This window comes from Triticum aestivum, chromosome 2B, assembly GCF_018294505.1.
Source record: "Triticum aestivum cultivar Chinese Spring chromosome 2B, IWGSC CS RefSeq v2.1, whole genome shotgun sequence".
NCBI classification, from domain to species: domain Eukaryota; kingdom Viridiplantae; phylum Streptophyta; class Magnoliopsida; order Poales; family Poaceae; genus Triticum; species Triticum aestivum.
This window is the reverse complement of record NC_057798.1, coordinates 324132821-324152595: the sequence shown is the minus strand read 5'-3', so window position 1 is coordinate 324152595 and position 19775 is coordinate 324132821. Positions and strand designations below refer to the sequence as shown.

Sequence of the window (19775 nt, the reverse complement as noted above, 5' to 3'; positions counted from 1 at the left end):
TGTTCCTCCCTCGTTTTTGCTCCCTCGTTCTTCGTCGTTCTTCGTGTTGGAGAGCTGCGAATACCGAGGCTCTAGGGGCGGCTTGACCGACCTCGGGCAGCCCATAGCCGCCGCACTCCCCGACTCCCTCCCGGGAGTGTATGGTTTCGGGTCCTCAAAAGCTCTCGCCGGTTGACTTGCAAATCGCGCTTCCGGTGAGACTCCTTCGACGTGAGCTGGGGTGCATCACCCCCGACGTCGAGGGTACACGTGACGTGTTCGTGTGCGAACAATTTGTTGGTGAACATTTTGCTTAGGTCCACGTGATTAACACGATTTCTTTTTAGATCACCATAACGTTATCTTCTTTTTAGTTGATTTGTTACGTTAGTTTTTTGACTACGTGGCATTCATATTTGTGCCTATATAAGCAGTCGGAAGGACAAGATGATATACACACCCAAAGACACCATCTTCCCAGCACGTCACTGTCAGGCGAAACGGCGGCATCTCCCCAAAGCCCATCCTCGCAGTGTCCGCCCCCCAGCACACCCCCCCCCCCCCCCCCCCCCCCCCCCCGGCGGCATCTCCAGCGCCGACGCCGCTATGGCCGCGCACTCCCTCCTCCACCTCGCGGCGCCCAAGTCCGTCGCCCCCACGTCCACCCTCTCGCCGGCCGGCGCCGCCCACCCCCGCCTGCTGCCCTCCCACCGGCCTCAGCGCCTGGTCGCGTCCTGTAGCTCAGCCCATCCTGACCTCGCCGCCTTCCCCAACCCAAACGGCCTCCTGGTGGCCGAGCCCGCTGCGGCAGCGCCCGTCGACATTGACGTGGCCACGGAGGCCGAGCTGCGGGAGAACGGGTCCCGGAGTACGCGCCGCACCAAGCTCGTCTGCACCGTGGGCCCCGCCACCTGCGGCCCCTCGGAGCTGGAGGAGCTGGCCGTGGGGGGGATGAACGTCGCGCGTCTCAACATGTGCCATGGGGACCGCGAGTGGCACCAGAAGGTCATCAGCTCCGTGCGGAGGCTCAACGAGGAGAAGGGGTATGCCGTTGCCGTCATGATGGACACCGAGGGGAGCGAGATCCACATGGGGGACCTCGGCGGCGCGCCAGCGGCCAAGGCGGAGGTGAGGTTGGCGCTGGTTTTTGGCTCGGCAGCTGCTCTTCCCTTTTCATGTATTGTGCTCGATGAAATGCGCGCCTGGACGAGGATGATGCTATAGTGCTGTCATGCCTGTATTCTTATGCATGCTTTATCTGTTAGTCCATGGAATTCATAAGATTGTCTTGAACGCAGTGAGAGGGTAGATTTAGGTTTGAGCTCAAGACGCCAGTTTGGTATGTAACTAGCAAATATGCTAGTGCGTTGCAACGGGAGAAAGATATTCTTGACCCTCCAACTAATAAAAGAACACAACGCATAAAGCCTGAGAATCGGGCTAAGAGGCATATATATAGTGGTGCAATACCAACCATGTCTGACTTGTTCCTTAGAATTCTCATGCACATCAGACAACATGTGCTTCGCTACGGAGCAAACACCAGCTGTCATGAACCAGGGTTGGTTTGGTTGAGGAATTGGGTAGTGAAGTGTCGTTCGTGTCCGGTGAGATTGAAACCGTTGCGCCAAAATTCTCGATCCTCCAACTAACATAATAGAAAAATTCGAGGAGTTCTTATCGAACACATTAGGGACTCGGCTGAGGTACGCGGGTACAGCTGTGCACATGTATGAGCTACCTTGATCGATTCCTACTTGAAGTATTGAAGGCTGGCTTAACACACACGCAGCGCACGTGACACGGTACATCGATTTGGTTGCCTCAGAAGCTTGTCTTTCTTTGATCTGATTGATTACACGTAGAGTTACATGTATAGATATAAAGCAGCAAAAGGTAGCTAGGTAATATCTATAAGGTGATTGTTTCGGGTCTGACCTGGACTATGACTTGTGGTTAATTCGAACAGAAGGATTAGGATAGCCCAGCTGTACTGGCGTACGTGAGCTAGACTCTTGTGTTCCTGTTTCATGTGCGAGAGACAACCGAGGAAAATCTAGGGGGAAGCTTTGCGCCCGTTGATTGAAAAGAAAGGATAACTTGTATGCTTCCACCGGCCTATTTGGCTGAGTTGGTTACAACAGATAGAACTAAACCGCAAGTCACGTGTTTGAATCCCATCTCCGTATGGCCAAGCCGCTCGCGTGGGCATAAAATTCCTGTTCGCTGCAAGCTGTTTTTTTCAAAGCCCAAGTGTACGCAGCCACCATGTTTTTCGCTGAAATATACAGGCGAAGTCCCAAGTAGACGCTGTCTTTTCGGTGGCTTTGTTTTGCTTTTGGAGCGTGGGCAAGGCCCAACCGAACGAGGGAGGACGAAACAAAAATTAATGTCCCACAAACACCAACTTCCCTTTAATAGTAGAGGTATCCCATTTTTAAAATGCTGGGTAGCATTTCTAATTTAATTTCTTGAATGCAGGGGCCAGTAAAATAGCTGAAACAAGGGATATTATAGCAATTATGTTGTTTCAGATATTTGTTTTTGCGTATCTTTGTCATATGTTTGGTACTGGGTAGTTACATGAAAAAAATTCTAGATTCTAGATAGCTAAGAAGTTAAGAAGTGATGAGTAATGAGCTTCTGAAGGTAATTGTCATGGTCTAGGGTCCAACACTTGAATAATCCTATGAAGCATCCTTCAGGTCTTGCTTTTAGCAGCTCTCGAAACAAAAAAGGTATTCTGATTTGAGTGACTTCAGTGGATTGGTTGTACCAGATTTAGTTGTTAGGAATTTAGTATGATTTTTTAATCTAATCTGTAGTCACTTTTTGGCCATTTGGGTTGAACTCCCAATGACCCCAACATGACTGATATGTGACATGGTTGGGCATGTTGTCTTTGGTTAACTTATCAATAGGATTTGGGCTTGAGTTTTCTTTTCTTCTAAGGTGGTGTTATTGCTTCTTTAAATACTTGGAAGTTAATAGTGCTTGAGACCGTGTTTTGGAAACATGTATATATATTTTCAGAGAATCCTTGAAAGGTTAAGGCAATTGATTGTAAGAATAGAATTGCCCAGTTCATTAGGGAAAACCAGGCGAAAACCAGAAAAAACTTGTAAAACCCACAAATTTCTCGAATCTTTTCCCCTCTCTATAGGCAGGCTTAGCAAAATCTTCGTGATTAGTGGAGTTTGAACTTTGCGGATCACCTTTGTCAATGGAAATACAATGGTAAGAAAAATTCAATAAAATGGAGTAACTCAAAGGAGAAAGGCATTTTGCACGCAGTCGCCAAGTTCTACGATCAAGAAAAGACTAGTGTAATCATAACAAAAATTAAAGATGTGCATGTTCAAGCTAATGCAGCCTTTTATGAAAGCTGGGTTACTTACTTTTCAAATTTAATCTTATCTTCTATTCTTAAATAGTTGCAACCCACTATCTATTCTAAGCATGCAGAGCCTCCACACAACAAACCATGCATGTCCTCCACGTCTTTAATCTGCCATCCCAAACTATTTTTCCCATGCGTGCAACCCTTTCACATCAACAAATCATGCATGGCTGCCAAATCATTTGCCATCACATCAAAATTAATTCTCACAATTATTCACGCCATCAATCTAATTATCCATGTTTTCAGCTTACCATCCCGCGACAACGCGTGGGTTATCTGCTGAGTAAATAGGCAATTTTTCGACTAATTTAATCCATAGATAAATCACTAGCATGACATTGACTGAATTAACGACATACTGATTCTGATCTAAACAAGCACGTACTATGCAAACAGTAGACACATCTACACATACTGCTAGTACTGATAATATGAAAATAAACAGGAGCGGGATAAACGTGTTATACCCTCCAGTAGGCCAGGCAAAAGCCGCCGCGGCGGTGGCGGCAGCAGCGTCCTCGGCGGCCTCGAGCTTCTCGGCGGCGAGACGATTGGCGTCGGACTGAGACATGGTGATGATGAAGACGACGCAGACGTAGACGAAGTAGTGGATCGGAGGCGAGCAGTCGCGTAGTCGCTTCCCAAAAACCTATTCGCCCCTCCCCCGTACAGGATCCGGATAGGCGGGGTTTCGGAGACCTGCTCTCCCGTTGACCGTGTACGCGGCGGACGAGATGGAGTCACCGGCGGCAGCAACAACAATGGAACGACAGTGGGCGTGTGCGTGGAGCAGATGTGATCTGTTCGTGGCGGCTAGGGTTAGAAGACACCTCACACTTATATAGGCGCATACGCGTGGAGAGACGTGGGCTCGACCCACGTCCGAGTCCGTGACAGCCCACGATCCAACGTCTCAAATCGTGGCCCAGCTGTTAGGAACTCTCCGTTACTGACTGGCAAAAATAAGCACATAGGTGTGAGCTCGGCTCGGCTCATTCCCGCAACCCGCTGCGTGTCATGACGAGGAGTGGCGTGGCGAGGCGGGGCAGGCGGCGGAGGAGGAGTGCGCGAGGGCCTCTTCTCTTCTCAAGCTCCAATAACATGTAGAAGAGAAACCCTTATAAGGAGGTTCAACTCCTCTCCAACTTCCGGGGTGGGACTAAACTTCCCACTACACCTAGTGCCAATGAACCCACATGGGCCCTTAGAGATTTTCAGAAATTGTTAGATGGGCCCTAGGCCCACCCTAATATTTCAACAATCCCCCACCAGATCTCGAGGGCCCACTGTGTCCTTTGTTTCAATTGTTGTTTCGATATACCAGTGTTTCAGTGAAGACCTGTTAAGGTTGAACTTCACGAGCAAGTAGCTACACTCTATCACAACTGAACAATGGACTAAGCCTTGAATTGTCAGTTTGGCGTAAAGAAGCTTCACCACATGTCTTACTAGTACTAGGCTGCCGAAGGCCGACCCCTCGGGTGGAGCATATAAATCACACTCCTGGCCTATTCATGACTTGCTAGAGATCACCCTAATCTCATAGACTGTGACCAGCAGTCGGTCTCATATAGGTGTGTTCCTCCAAAGATCGCTCTATAGGATAGCATCTTGCTTACATAAGCTTTGGAACACATTAAGACAATAATCATCCTACCATACAGTATTGAGAGTATTGCATCTCCAACGTAGTGGGTTAGTATAATTACTCTCCTCAGTTCACCACTGGCTTGTTTTCCTAGGTCCTACTTCACGGGATCTCCGATCACATAGGTTGGGTTACAACCATGGCAACTCATGTGGGTCTCATACCCATCTCCCTCGATGCATTATCTATCACAACACGTGATAGACCTTTAGTAAAGGGATCTGCCAGATTCTTAGCCGTGTAGACATACTCCAACGCTATCACTCCGGAGTTTCTTAATTTTCTGTCAGCTTTTAATCTCATTCTTATGTGTTTGTTGGACTTCATGTTGTCCTTTGAACTCTTCACCTTGGTGATGACAGTCTGATTGTCACAGTTCATAAGGATAGCCGGAACCGGTTTATCAACCAATGGCAAGTCCATCAAAAGATCTCAAAGCCATCTTGCTTTGACACCAGATGTCTCTAATGTTGTTAATTTTGCTTCCATTGTGGATCTCGTTAAGATCGTTTGCTTGCAAGACTTCCAGGAAACAGCGCCACCTCCAAGAGTAAACATATACCCAGTTGTGGCCTTCTTCTCATCAACATCAGAGATCCAATTCGCATCACTATACCCTTCAAGTACCGACAAGTATCCGGTATAGTGAAGTCCATAGTTCATAGTACCTTTCAGATAGCGCATAACTCTTTCAACAGCATGCCGGTGTACATCACCCGGTTTGGAAACAAATTGGCTCAGTTGCGCTCGCTAGGTACATGAGTGAACCAATGATTTGAGAGTATCTCAATTGATCTTTAGCCGTGCCTTCGAACTTTCGAATCAACACACTAGGATCATATGGTGTTTGAGATGGTGTGCAGTCCGAATATCCAGAATGACTCAACACCTTCTCAACATAATGGGATTGCAGAAGTGTAATCCCACCGTCATCATCTCTCAGTAGCTTGATGTTCAAGATAACATCAGCCACACCAAGGTCTTTCATCTCAAAGTTCTGAGATAGAAACGACTTGACCTCCTCAATGACTTTGAGGTTGGTTCCGAATATCAGTATGTCATCAACATACAAGCACAGTATAACTCCTTCGCCCCCACCATGGCGATAGTATACACATTTGTCAGCTTCATTAACAACGAAGCCAACAGATGTCATAATTGTATTAAACTTATCATGCCATTGCTTAGGTGCTTGTTTCAGGCCATATAAAGATTTCAGCAACCTACACACCTTTCTTTCCTGACCATCTATCACAAAGCCATCTGGCTGTTGCATGTAGATTTCCTTGTTTAGCTCTCCATTCAGAAAAGTCGTCTTAACATCCATCTGGTGGACGAGAAGACCATGTGAGGCCGCCAATGAGAGTAGTACTCGAATGGTTGTCAGTCTAGCCACAGATGAATAAGTATCGAAGAAATCTTCCTCTTCTTTCTGGTCATAGCCCTTGGCCACAAGCCTAGCCTTGTACTTTTCAATCGTACCATCGGGCCTAAGCATCTTTTTGAACACCCACTTACATCCCAATGGTTTGCAACCATAGGGACGCTCAGTGATCTCCCATGTCCCGTCAGCCATAATGGAATCCATCTCGCTACGGACCGCATCCTTCCAGTTGTTAGCTTCTGGAGAGGCATACACTTCTGAATTAGAAGTGGGAGTATCATCCACGAGGTACACGAAGAAATCATCACCAAAGGTCTTTGCAACCCTTTGTCTCTTGCCCCTACCAAGGGTTTCCTCGTCATCCTCCTCAGGATTTTCATCATGTGTTTGTTCATATATTCCATAGGAATGGCAGGCTTAGGAGTCTCCTCAGATTCCTGTCTAGAAGTGCTCTGTATCTCTCTCATAGGAAAAATATCCTCGAAGAATTTAGCATCCTTAGACTCCATAATTGTACCGACCTTCTGGTCAGGTACCTCAGATTTCACTACTAGAAATCTAGCCAACGCTATTCTTAGCGTAGCCCAAATTAACGCAGTCCACAGTCTTTGGTCCAAGCTTGCGCTTTTTGGGGATAGGCACATTGACTTTCGCCAACCAGCCCCAAGTACGGAAGTACGAGAGTGTTGTCCTTCTCTTCGCCCATTTCTCATAGAGAGTGATCTCATTATCTTTTGTCGGAACTTTATTCAGGACATGACATGCCGTCAATATAGCCTCCTCCCACCATGCCTTTGATAAACCCGATGTATCTAACATGGCGTTAACCAAATCAGTTAAAGTACGGTTTTTTCGCTCGGCAACCCCGTTTGGCTGGGGTGAATAGGGAGGCGTCCTCTCATGAATAATGCCGTGTTCCGCACAAAAAGAATCAAACTCACTCGAGAAGTACTCTCCACCACGATCTGATCGGACTCGTTTAATTTTCTTTTCAAGTTGATTCTCAGTTTCTGCCTTATAGATTTTAAAGTAGTGTAGAGCCTCATCTTTAGTATTTAACAGATACACAGCAATATCTAGTGGAATCATCTATCAATGTCATGAAGTATTTCTTTCCACCTTTAGTCAACACACCATTCATCTCACAAAGATCAGAATGTATGAGTTCTAATGGTGCCAAGTGTCTCTCCTCCGCAGCCTTGTGAGGCTTGCGAGGTTGCTTAGCTTGCACACATGAAAGGCACTTAGAACCTTTGGCTAAAGTGAAACTCAGGATTAAATCCAACTTAGCTAGCCGCGTCATAACACCGAAACTAATATGACAAAGACGTGAATGCCAAACCTCAGATTCATTAACACTCGAATGAATATGGTTCGCGACTTTATTACAAAAATCTGCAAGGGAAAGGCGGAACATCCCTCCGCTTTCATAACCTTTTCCAATATAAATAGTCCATATTTAGTAACAACTAATTTATTAGACTCGAAGATCAACTTAAACCCTTCCCTACATAGAAGGGAGCCACTAACGAGGTTCTTCTTGATGGCGGGGACATGCTGCACGTTCTTGAGCTGCATGATCCTTCTCGAAGTAAACTTCAGATCGACCGTGCCAACACCATGAACAGAAGCACTCGCGCCATTCCCCATCAATACGGACCCGTGGCCTGTGACCTGGTAAGAAGTGAACAATGAAATGTCAGCACACACATGAACACCTGCACCTGTGTCCACCCACCAATCGGTGGGTTGAAACACTGAAAAATAGTAAATAAAATACCGTACCCAGATGCACCATTCTCATTGTTGCCCATAATCATGTTGACAGACTTGGAGTCTTGTCCTGACTTCTTAAACTTGTTTGGGCACTTGTTGGCCCAATGTTCAATCGAACCACAAGTAAAGCAGCCCTCATCCTTATTGTTCTTCTTGAAGGTCTTCTTACCCTTCTTCTTAAAGTCGGTATTGTGTTGGACACCGTTCTTTCCCTTGGGCTTGTGGGAGTTGAAGTTCCTTTGGTTCACCATGTTGGCGATAGAAGTCCCTTCGGCCCCTTTTCCATGCGAATCCTTTGCTCTCGAATTCTGCTCAACACTCAGATGGCCAATGACATCCTCCACTGAGAATTCACACCTCTGTTGTTTCAGAGTGGTGGCAAAGTTCCTCCAGAAATTAGTGAGCTTAGCGATTATGCAGCCCGCGACAAACTTGCCCGGTAAATCGCACTTAAGAAGCTCAAGCTCCTTAAAGATGCATATTATCTCATGAGCCTGCTCCAGTACAGGACGGTTTTCAACCATCTTGTAATCGTGGAACTGCTCTATAATATACATTTCGCTCCCAGCGTCGGTGGCCCCGAATTTAGATTCGAGTGCCTCCCACAAGTCCTTGGCAACATGCACATGTAAATATGCGTCAGCCAATTTATCTCCGATCACGCTAAGAACTGCTCCGAGAAGTACGACGGTGGCCTCCCTGAACGCCTTCTCCTATTCAGGAGCAATCGTTCCCGTGGAGACACCGGCGACCTAGAACACGTTCATAGCCGTGAGCCATAAAGTGGTCTTAGTCTGCCAACCTTAAAGTACGAACCGGTAAACTTATCCGGTTTCAGTGCAGCGGCAAAGCCACTTGCCGAAAAATTCTTACACATAATAGGTTTTTGGATTGCTGAGTAAATAGGTAATTTTTTGACTAATTTAATCCATTGATAAATCACTAGCATGGCATTGACTGAATTAACGACATACTGATTCTGATCTAAACAAGCACGTACTACGCAAACAGTAGACACATCTACACATACTGCTAGTACTGCTAATACGAAAATAAACAGGAGTGGGATAAACGTGTCATACCCTCCAGTAGGCCAGGCAGAAGCCGCGGTGGCGGTGGCGGCAGCAGCGTCCTCAGCGGCCTTCTTGTCGGCCTCGAGCTTCTCGGTGGTGAGACGGTCGGCGTCGGACTGAGACATGGTGATGATGAAGATGACGCGGACGTAGAAGAAGACCGGAGGCGAGCAGTCGTGTAGTCGCTTCCCAAAAACCTATTCGCCCCTCTCCCGTACAGGATCCGGAGAGGAGGGGTTTCGGAGACCTGCTCTCCCGTCGATCGTGTACGCGGCGGACGGGATGGAGTCACCGGCGGCAGTAGCAGCAATGGAATGACGGTGGGCGTGCGCGTGGAGCAGATGTGATCTGTTTGTGGCGGCTAGGGTTAGGAGACACCTCACACTTATATAGGCGCAGACGCGTGGAGAAACGTGGGCTCGACCCACGTTCGAGTCCGTGACAGCCCACGATCCGACGTCTCAAATCATGGCCCAGCTGTCAGAAACTCTCCGTTACCGACTGGCAAAAATAGGAACATAGGTGTGAGCTCGGCTCGACCCATTCCCGCAACCCGCGGCGCGACGTGGCGTGGCGTGGCGAGGCGGGCGGCGGAGGAGTGCGTGAGGGCCTCTTCTCTTCTCAAGCTCCAATAGCATGTAGAAGAGAAACCACCCTTATAAGGAGGTCCAACTCCTCTCCAACTTTTGGGGTGGGACTAAACTTCCCACTACACCTAGTGCCAATAAACCCACATGGGCCCTTAGAGATTTTCAGAAATTGTTAGATGGGCCCTAGGCCCACCCTAATATTTCAACATTATCTACTAGTTTTTCATATATAACAGTTGAAATTTTGATGGTGGTGGCATGATCCGGTCTATTTCATACTACATGTTATGAATATAATCTGTAAAAATTTCAGACTAAAGTTTAATCAATAGCTATACGTAATTGAGACACTACTCTGAAAAATGAGATTCTGACATCCTCTTTGTGAAAATATCATATAACAAGAGCTGGATGTGAAGATTGAAGAGTAGCCAACTACCCAACCCAACTCATTTATCCTCATATTTAATGAGAATCCCTGATATGTTCAGCTATATCGTTTACTGTGCAATTTCTAATTTGAGCCTTGGGTGCAAGTGTTTCTGTGGTCATTACTAGGAATTTTATTTGCTATCCTTTTTAGAGAATTGCCTCAGTACCATTATAAGTTTGGGCACACTATTTTGGTGGATTTCACAGGATGGAGAAATCTGGACATTCAGTGTTAGATCTTTTGAGGCACCTCTCCCAGAACTAACTGTTCATGTGAACTACGAAGGCTTCGCTGAAGGTTAGTATACCTCTTCATTACCCTCTATAGTTTTTGTCGCCGCTTAATTATATTTCTGATTCCTACCCAGATGTGAGAGTTGGTGATGATCTTCTTGTGGATGGTGGAATGGCTCGGTTTGAGGTTGTTGAGAAACTAGGACCGGATGTGAAGTGCCGTTGCACAGATCCTGGTTTGTTGTTGCCACGTGCCAATCTTACATTTTGGCGGGATGGCAGTGTTGTCCGCGCGAAGAATGCCATGCTTCCGACAATTACATCTAAGGTAACTTTACTATCATGATAAGCTGTTGCTATGAATCTGTAGTATTCTGTGTGAAACCTTGGATTGTCAGCATTTCCTTTTGTTGTCTGAATCATGAAATCTTTTCAATTGGAAATGCCCTATTTACTCCATAAATATCAGTGCATTGTAACACTGAAGAATTTCCTGGAATAGTCTGTCATCTGTTTCTTAGATTGCTACCTGGGTGGTTTGTTTTTTGCTGAAAAAGGGATTTGGCAGTTATCGATAATAATCCCCTTTTTCTTGTGATGCCTTTTGCAGGACTGGCTTGACATAGACTTTGGAATTGCCGAAGGTGTAGATTTTATTGCAGTTTCATTTGTTAAGTCAGCTGAGGTTATTAACCATCTAAAGAGCTACATAGCAGCAAGGAGCCGTGGCAAGTAATATTTCTCTCAAGTTCTTGACTAGTTGAAAAGAATTGTTTAATGCCATCTGATGCGTTCTTTTCCATCCTTCTGTCCATGGAGCTGTGGCATCACTTTACACATCCATTGGATGAAATAATATTGTCATGGAGATCTGAGCTCAGCTAACATACGCACATGCAAACTAATGCCTGAGCAGTACAAGGTGCACATGTCAGTCGCGCAGACAAGTATTATGTTTTTTGGTCCCACAGCTCCCAACATCCCATGTACAATATCACTAACAGACCCCCCCTCCCCCCACCCCGCACAAAAGAAAAGAGACTCAGTCATAACAGCACTAACCCTTTTTGTGTGAGGCAAGGCAACTTTTTTTTTTGCTTTCAAGGGTTGTGTTCTGAGGGTGAGTCAGGCATGCTGGATTGAGTGAGTTTTCTCCCTCAGTTGTACGTATTTCTTCGTAATGAAATGTTACACAGTTGTCTTGCGTGTTTGAGAAAAAATAACAGCGCTAACCCTTTCTAGTTCTCCTCCACTACTGTTCGCATATCGATTTTTGTATTTCCTCTTGGATGGCAATCGGGCGTGATTGGTCTGTTTAAGGGTCACCCATGCCATCCCTGCCACACATTTTCGCGCCCATGAGGACCACTCATGACAGGCACACAACCTTGCACATACCCGTCACCGGCTATTGCCCGACACCCATGGGTATGCTCATGTGCCTGACGCCCATCGGTCAGTAGCACATGGAGCTACCAAGTTTAGATGTCGATGCTACCTCAGTCAAAAAGGAGGTCCACATACAACAATTGATTCCATTGAATTAGACAGGGTTTAGTTTTGTAAACGGGTGGACCCGGCAGAGGTTACCTATGCTCTTGCCCACTTATTGGGCATTACTTTGCACCCACGAGGATGCCTGTGGGGAGAAAACTCGGAACATGTGCGCAGGTTACCGGACAAGATTGCCATCCTTAACTCTCTCCATTTCATATTTTAGGGCATATAGTTTCTTTTCTTACTTTATAAGGCATATGCTGGTAACAAAGCTGCAATCAAGTCTCATCTTCCTACACTACCCCTATGTTACTTTTCTTCCTCCATCCACCGCTAGAGTGACGGAGAGTTGCCAGCCATCCAAGTCTCCTAGGAAAGCTGAAATACATCCATTCATCGCTGCATATTGGAAAATAATTCACTAATGCAATAACCTCGGTGCAAGGTTACATAAGTTTTTCTACCCAATACTCTCTTGCTTTTGGCTCACCTTAATCTTCAGTTCACACTGGTTGCGAATACTTCTTAAAATATGAAATGGAGGGAGTAAGCTAAAGTTGGTTCCTCGACTGCCCTATTATCTCGCCATGACTCTATACCCATGTGCGCACATCTCTTAATCTCTTAGCTTGTAATCCTCAAGTGTAATCGTGTTTATCAATTTTGCAAAAAATAAAACAGTGTTTATTATATCGCCGTAACTTAAATGAGTGTGAGATCCAGTTTTCCTCCCCGCATCATCATCTTCTGTTCTTACTGTCAGAGGCCCCCTTCTACCCTGGTGCTTCTGCTCCAATCTCAGCAGCAATGGCTCTGTCATTGTGTGCTTCTCTAATCGCCGATCCACACTACATCCTCACCCTGCTTCTGGATAACTTGATTTGTAACATGCATCTCAATGATATTCTCCACTCTCCAATCGGCTCTTTGATCTGCCCCCGTGTTGTGAAGAGGGTAACGGAAGCAGCTATGCCTAGACTCCAGTATCTGAAGGCCGGTTAATAGATCAGACATGTTGTAGTGGCGGACACAGGGCTTGATGGAACCAGAAGCAGGCTCAAAACCTAATGAGTAAGGTTGATCACATCTTTTCTCCAGTAAGAGCCTCCTTGGGTAATGCTAAAGGTTGCTTGTGAGTGTCGCTTGCAAAGATGAGTGTGTCTGCAAGTGATGCCACTGAACGAAGCATGCCCATTCCTATATGCCACTGTCCACACCGGCAGTTGCATGCGATATGCTGTAGATGTAGCAAACCTGTATTCGGCTGCAATATACAGGCACCTCATTCCTATATAAATAATTCACTGTCTTTTGTTTCAAGAGATTTAGCACATAAGGATCTTCATGTTTTTCAATCCATGGTAACACAGACATTTATTTATTTAGTTTGAGTTGAATTTTATTTTCTCAACGGTCTGCATACTTGACAATACAATATGCATGACTACTATTTCTAGAGCTTTAGCAACTCTTATACCCCCAGGTATAGTTTTAAAAATCGGACCGTACCGGCGGTTGAACCAGAAAAAACTGGAACCGGTGGCACTCACGGTTTCTTAAGCACTGTGTGGACTGCCCCACCATCGGACCGGAGCGAAACAGGCGAACCGGCTGGTTTTTGGGGTAAACCAGGAGTAGAACTGAGCGGTTTAACCGAATCATGGGAGAACGCCTTTGCATGAAGCAGAAAAAGGATTGTGCCGGGGAGGAAACGAACCCAGGTCGCCCAACAAACAGGCCGTAGCCTAAAGTCTGGCCCAGCAACCAAACCAACTAGCCTACGTTATTGTCAAATGAAAGAAAACTATTTTATTTGACCTCTGTTAGTATATTAATACACAAAACATACCTTTTATAGCCTAAACAACCAGAATGAACCAATGAACGCACTGATTCTTGGTAGTTACTAGAGATAATAGGGCAAATCAGCGACCTTTGATCACCTTTTCACAAAAACGGAGAAGGAATTACAAATAATGTTATGTCGCAGTTGCGGACTTACGGTACATCCAAATGGATCATCTGAATGGTGCAGTCAGCTATAACTCACTGCAGCTCGGCCCCTTTCACCAAATTCGGGAACCAGCTGTGTATGGCTAGCTTTGTCCACTTTTTCATTATTAATTCCGGAGGACAATTAAGCGAACCATGCCTACAGGAATATTTGAGCTTTCAAATGTGAAGATTAGCTAGAGAGTCAGATTTTTTTTTGAAGATTAGCTAGGTTTCTTATGTACCATACTGTTGGGGCTGCATGAATCTTTGTTTATATTTGAACCCCTTAAGTCACAACTTCTGCTCACTCCGTGTGTATTTTGTTTGTGGCTAAATGAATGGGCATGGTAAAGAATTGCATGAAGCTGAATGGCAAAAGAAAATAGCCGTCACTCTGTTGGTATTTTGTAGTCTTTCTGAAGTTGATCTATACGCCTTATTTTCTGAAAAGGCCAACATAGATTATATATGCATTATGAATAGAAATGAGCCACATGCTGTGTTTCTGAAACATTAGTTTTGTTTGACTCAAATTGTTCCATCCTGATCATTATTATTTCATTGTCTATGATCAGTGATATAGCGGTCATTGCAAAGATCGAGAGCATTGACTCTTTGACAAACTTGGAGGAGATCATCCGTGCATCAGATGGTGCCATGGTAGCCAGAGGGGACTTAGGGGCACAAATTCCCTTGGAGCAGGTCCCTTCAATACAACAAAAGATAGTTAAACTGTGCAGGCAGCTAAACAAGCCAGTCGTTGTTGCTTCCCAGCTTCTCGAATCGATGATCGAGTACCCTATACCCACCAGGGCTGAAGTTGCTGATGTTTCTGAAGCAGTCCACCAATGTGCGGATGCTCTGATGCTTTCTGGCGAGTCAGCAATGGGTAGATATCCGGACAAGGCACTCAGTGTCCTCAGTAGTGTTAGCTTAAGGATTGAAAGATGGTGGAGGGAGGAGAAGCACCATGAGCCACTAGAACTTGAGGACGTTTCGTCTTCTTTCGCTGACAAAATATCAGAAGAGATCTGCATTTCTGCTGCTAAAATGGGTAAATATTGCTGTCACTTTATGTCCTGGAAATATTGCTCAATTGGCCCTTTCACTTGGTCTATAATATCTAACCAATTTGACTTGCAGCTAACAAGTTGGAAGTGGATGCCGTTTTCGTCTACACGAAGGGTGGCCATATGGCCTCCCTGCTTTCACGGTGCCGCCCTGACTGCCCAATCTTCGCCTTCACGAACTCGACATCCATGAGGAGACGACTGAACCTCCAATGGGGCCTCATCCCCTTCCGCCTCACTTTCTCCGACGACATGGAGAGTAACCTGAACCGTACTTTCTCCCTGCTCAAGGCGAGAGGCATGATCAAGCCCGGTGACCTGGTGATCGCCCTCTCCGACATGCTGCAGTCCATCCAGGTGATGAACGTACCATAAGAGGCATGAATCCCTAGCCGTGCTGTTCTGGCCAAAACGAGACACTGTTCTAGTGTTTGCAATTTATTCGTGTGTTCTTGAACGAGACACTGTTCTAGTGTTTGCAATTTATAAGTGTGTTCTTGTATTTAGACAGACCTGAGAACTCAACCGCGACAATAATAATGTGCTGCAGTTCCTAGCCTGCTGTAAAACTCATGTACTACGTATTATCCAGGATGGGCAGCGCCTTACCGTCTCCGTCCGGCGCTGCCCAGGGCCCCGGTCCATCAACGCCTGCGCTTCCCGTCCCCGCTGCCGCCTCCGCCCCCAGCCATGCAGTGCTTCCTCCACCGCGATCCGGTGCGGCGCCCTCGGGTCAGCAACAAGATGGTGGTGACGTCCCATGCACTCAAGCAGCATGAAGTTCACAACGCGGTCTCCCTCTCCGCCACAGACCGGGTCCACGCCACCAATCCCGTGGCAGGGGGGAAGGCCATCGAGGCGCAGCTCTGCATGCCCCTCCACCACCCCGAGGCGTTCCTCGTGCACTTTATGAAGGAAATATGCCCTAGAGGCAATAATAAAGCTGTTAGTTTATATTTCCTTATTCATGATAAAGGTTCTTGTTGATAAAAAATGGTTAAGGTTTTTTAACCATGGACATGAGTTGTCATTTGATAACAAGATCATATCATTAGGAGAATGATGTGATGGACAAGACCCATCCATTAGCTTAGCATAATGATTGTTCAGTTTTACTGCTATTGCTTTCTTCATGTCAAATGCATATTCCTTCGACTATGAGATTATGCAACTCCCGGATACCGGAGGAACGCCTTGTGTGCTGTCAAACGTCACAACGTAACTGAGTGATTGTAAAGATGCTCTACAGGTATCTCCGAAGGTGTTGTAAAAACCGTAAATATATATATATATATATAATAAATAAATTAGATAACGATAATTTCAACGGCGTTGCCAAAACATTAGTTAAAATAATAGAGACAACTACATTTATTATTACAACAAATAGCATTTAGTCGTGCAAAACAAATTCTTCTCCAAACCTCCATATATTTTATAGACCCTTGTCTCATTTCTTTCACATAAAGTAAATGCCAACTAAGGGCCAGCCAAACAAATTACACCTGTCCATAGTATAACCCATAAGAGACACAAGTGGAGGTATGCATGCAAGACTAACCACGCATGCATGCCAATGTAATGTGTCTTCAAACCGACATAGCTATTCACCCCACTATAAATAAGAGCCATCCCTTTCACTGGACCATTCTACCTCACACACACATACGTTGGAGTACCCCCACCACTTGCCTTTTCACCTTCTACCACACTGCTGTCCTTCACTGCGGTGAAGATCTTTGGGTTGCATGCGCCACCAGGTACTAATCAAGTACCTTGTTGTGTTAGCCCTTCTTGCTTGATTTCTTATCTATCTCCACCTCGGTTTGAATCAGTCCATAAGCATCTATTCGTCTTGATTTATTTACCTTGCAGTAAAATGAACAAAATGTTTGCGTAAACACCCAAGTTAGTCAAAACTAATTAGATCAATTGCAAAAGCTTGTAAAAGTTTATGTGAATGACATCCGTGGTATGTACTAGATCTAACATGCCAAGAATCAAATCCTAGGTACTAGTAACTTGCTAAGACATGTATGTATGTATCCAAAAAGATCAACCTTCCTGTGTATACTACCTTGTCCTATTTATTAATCCCTGCCAATCTGTAGCAAACTGGGAGATTGATGTTTATAATCTACTCACAAGTAATTATTATTTTTGGAGTTTCACTGCCACTGTTTACTTCTATATGGTGTTTAAGGATGAGTAGCACTAGTTAGGAACAACATTTAGATCTAATCAGTAGCAATACCATGACCACACTATAAATTAAATCTTGATTAATTTCATGGCCTGGAGATAAACAAAGAGAAAGAAGGCAATATGGCTGAGAGGGGAATAGTAGGGCCTGAGATAAAATGAACAATATATGCACACCCACGTTCACATATAGCAGACACTTGTTGTGAAATTTGGAGCACTTCATGGAGAAGGAATTAGGATTAGTACTTACCAGCAGTAGCAGTAGGATGTGGCTAGTCCACACCGTTAGCAGCAGAGCCATGGCGACCGAGCAGCGCCGGTGAAGCCGCACACGCCCGACGCCCATGGCTGCACGCCTCGTGCGTGTGGCTGCGCTGGCGGAGGATGTAGGCATGGAGACGTTGTTGCCGCTGCAGCCGGTGGCAAGCCCACCGGACCTGGATCAGGCGGCGCTAGGATTGAGTGGTGGCGACGTTTTTGGCGGCGGCGGATCAAATAAATAGGGGGAAATGGTAGAGGGAGACGAGGGGAATCTATAGGTGTCCGCCGTGTCGCCGGAGATGCCCGGACGGGGCAGATCGAGGAGACGGCGGTCGTGCTCTGTTCTTGGGGAAGAGAGAGAGGTGAGCGGGCTGGTTCTGTTCGTGGGACAGCAGAGAAGATGAGTAGTCTTTTTAGACTCGGGCTGGGGCTCAACCCGCGTAGTACTAGTAGTACAGTACTAGGCTACTGTTCTTTTTACTTATCATTTCTTTTACCATTCTCTGGACTGGATGACATACGTGCATGCTACTCTGTTTTGGATGGCTTAATGCATTTTATCTCTCAATGGAACACTAGGAAGTATCACCACTTAGTTAATTACATGTGGCTTGCTCAACATGGCCGTGTTGCTGGATGTTAGATTTTTAGTTAGGAAGATAAATAATAATATAAACATGTTCCTGAAATAATTACCAGGAGTCGATCTCGGACCCGTAGGAGCCACATCTGGTGGTTCCGAGTTGATCGAAGCACTATCCGGCAAGTCGTCATCTCCTTGACCATGTCTTGATAAATGTTTTCCGGGCTATGGGTCATTTCCAAAATTTTGCATAAGAATATAAAATAAATTTTTTTCATAAATAAAATGAAATTTGGATCAGGTGGATCCACTGATTTGGCAATTGGACCAGATCAGGTGAAGCATCTGTATTAAGTAGTTGTGACCCGGGTAGGGTTACAATATAAATAAATATTTGGTGGGTAGGGGAGCTCATCTTGGTGAAAGCAACCCAGGGAGGGTCGGCTTGGATGGCGGGCTCCTCTACATAGGGTATCACATTAGGACACAACCAACTGGCGCTTACTTTAAAAGCGGCGCAAACCGTACTGACCATAGACCTGGAATGGGACGGGCTGAACCAACTACCCATGCCAAGTAGCTGCCTCTGCATGGGTGAGAAGGTGGCTGTAGCCGGGTAGGTACAGTCACCCTAGGGCGGGACCGCCGGTCAGGGGTCTCGACCCGCGGGCCTTTAGTAAGGCAAGGTGGAAAAGCAGAGGTAGTGTACGGGCTGGTCAAAGGTTCTGGTTCCTTGGTCTAGTCGTGCGCACGGGTAGCGCATGGACGACTTGGACCAAGTGATGCTATGGGCAAAGCAGTACACCTCTGATCAGAGTAAATGTGATATCACTCCCAGCTTCCGGGTTTGGAAGTGCGTCGTGTGGGTTTTCCTCTAACACAGGATGTAAGATCCCACGTCGCTCTGTCGCCAGTAGATTTTATAAATAAAATTTGGTTTCCAACAAAAAGGGTTAAGGGAAAATATTTTTACCTACAAAGTATTTTGAGCTAATGGCTCGCTGGTTGTAGCCGTGGCCGATAAAGTTTTCCTCTTTAAAGAACTCATGCATCCACTTTTCCCGGCGACTTGCGGAGTACGTATTTTATACGTACTCAGCTGCACTTATGTTTTTTTTCAGAACAAGAGAGTTATGAGAACTCTGAGGCGATAGAGAATGGTACTTATGATGAGTCTGATCATCTTAATGACTTCGGTTATTCTGAAGTGGAGTATGTTTATGAGGAAGTCGACAATCAAGGCTATGAAGAGTAGATGCCCTCCATGGTTGGTCTAGAAGGCTCGTAACTGGAAGTAGATGACGATCTATCGTCATGGTCGCTTAGGTTTAGTCGACACTTGAGGTGTCAATGTAATAAAAGCTTGCCTACTCATGGCAGCTGTACCGTCTTGTACATGATACTGTTCTCCTTAACTGATCCTGGCGCAACTCTAAAGTGACGGCTTCCGTTACGCCTGACTCTATCGGACGTAACGAGGCGTCATAGAAGAGGTGGTATCAGAGCCCCGTTAAGGAAACAGTCATGTACTTGGTTGGAGACCGTCTGAGCCCTAGGAAAGATAGGTTTTCTCCTTACCTAAAATAAACTAAAAGTTTTCTTAAAAAAATGACTCAAGTCAAGTGAAGATTAAATAATTTAGACC

General features: G+C 45.8%; 1 protein-coding gene and 1 long non-coding RNA gene across 2 annotated transcripts; one reads left to right on the top strand and one right to left on the bottom strand.

Moving 5' to 3' along the window:
* The first annotated feature begins 543 nt into the window (after positions 1–543).
* Positions 544–15650, top strand: LOC123044845 (pyruvate kinase isozyme A, chloroplastic). The gene is made up of 6 exons (XM_044467712.1): positions 544–1107; positions 10493–10583; positions 10654–10847; positions 11130–11251; positions 14587–15065; positions 15155–15650. The coding sequence occupies exons 1-6, from the start codon at positions 586–588 to the stop codon at positions 15454–15456; spliced, it is 1710 nt and encodes a 569-aa protein (XP_044323647.1). The 5' UTR covers positions 544–585; the 3' UTR covers positions 15457–15650.
* An 842-nt stretch (positions 15651–16492) lies between these two features.
* On the bottom strand, positions 16493–18266 carry LOC123044844 (uncharacterized). The gene is made up of 2 exons (XR_006420554.1): positions 17537–18266; positions 16493–16949 (listed from the first exon to the last, which is right to left on the bottom strand). It is a non-coding gene; the product is annotated as an uncharacterized lncRNA (long non-coding RNA).
* Positions 18267–19775: the final 1509 nt, after the last annotated feature.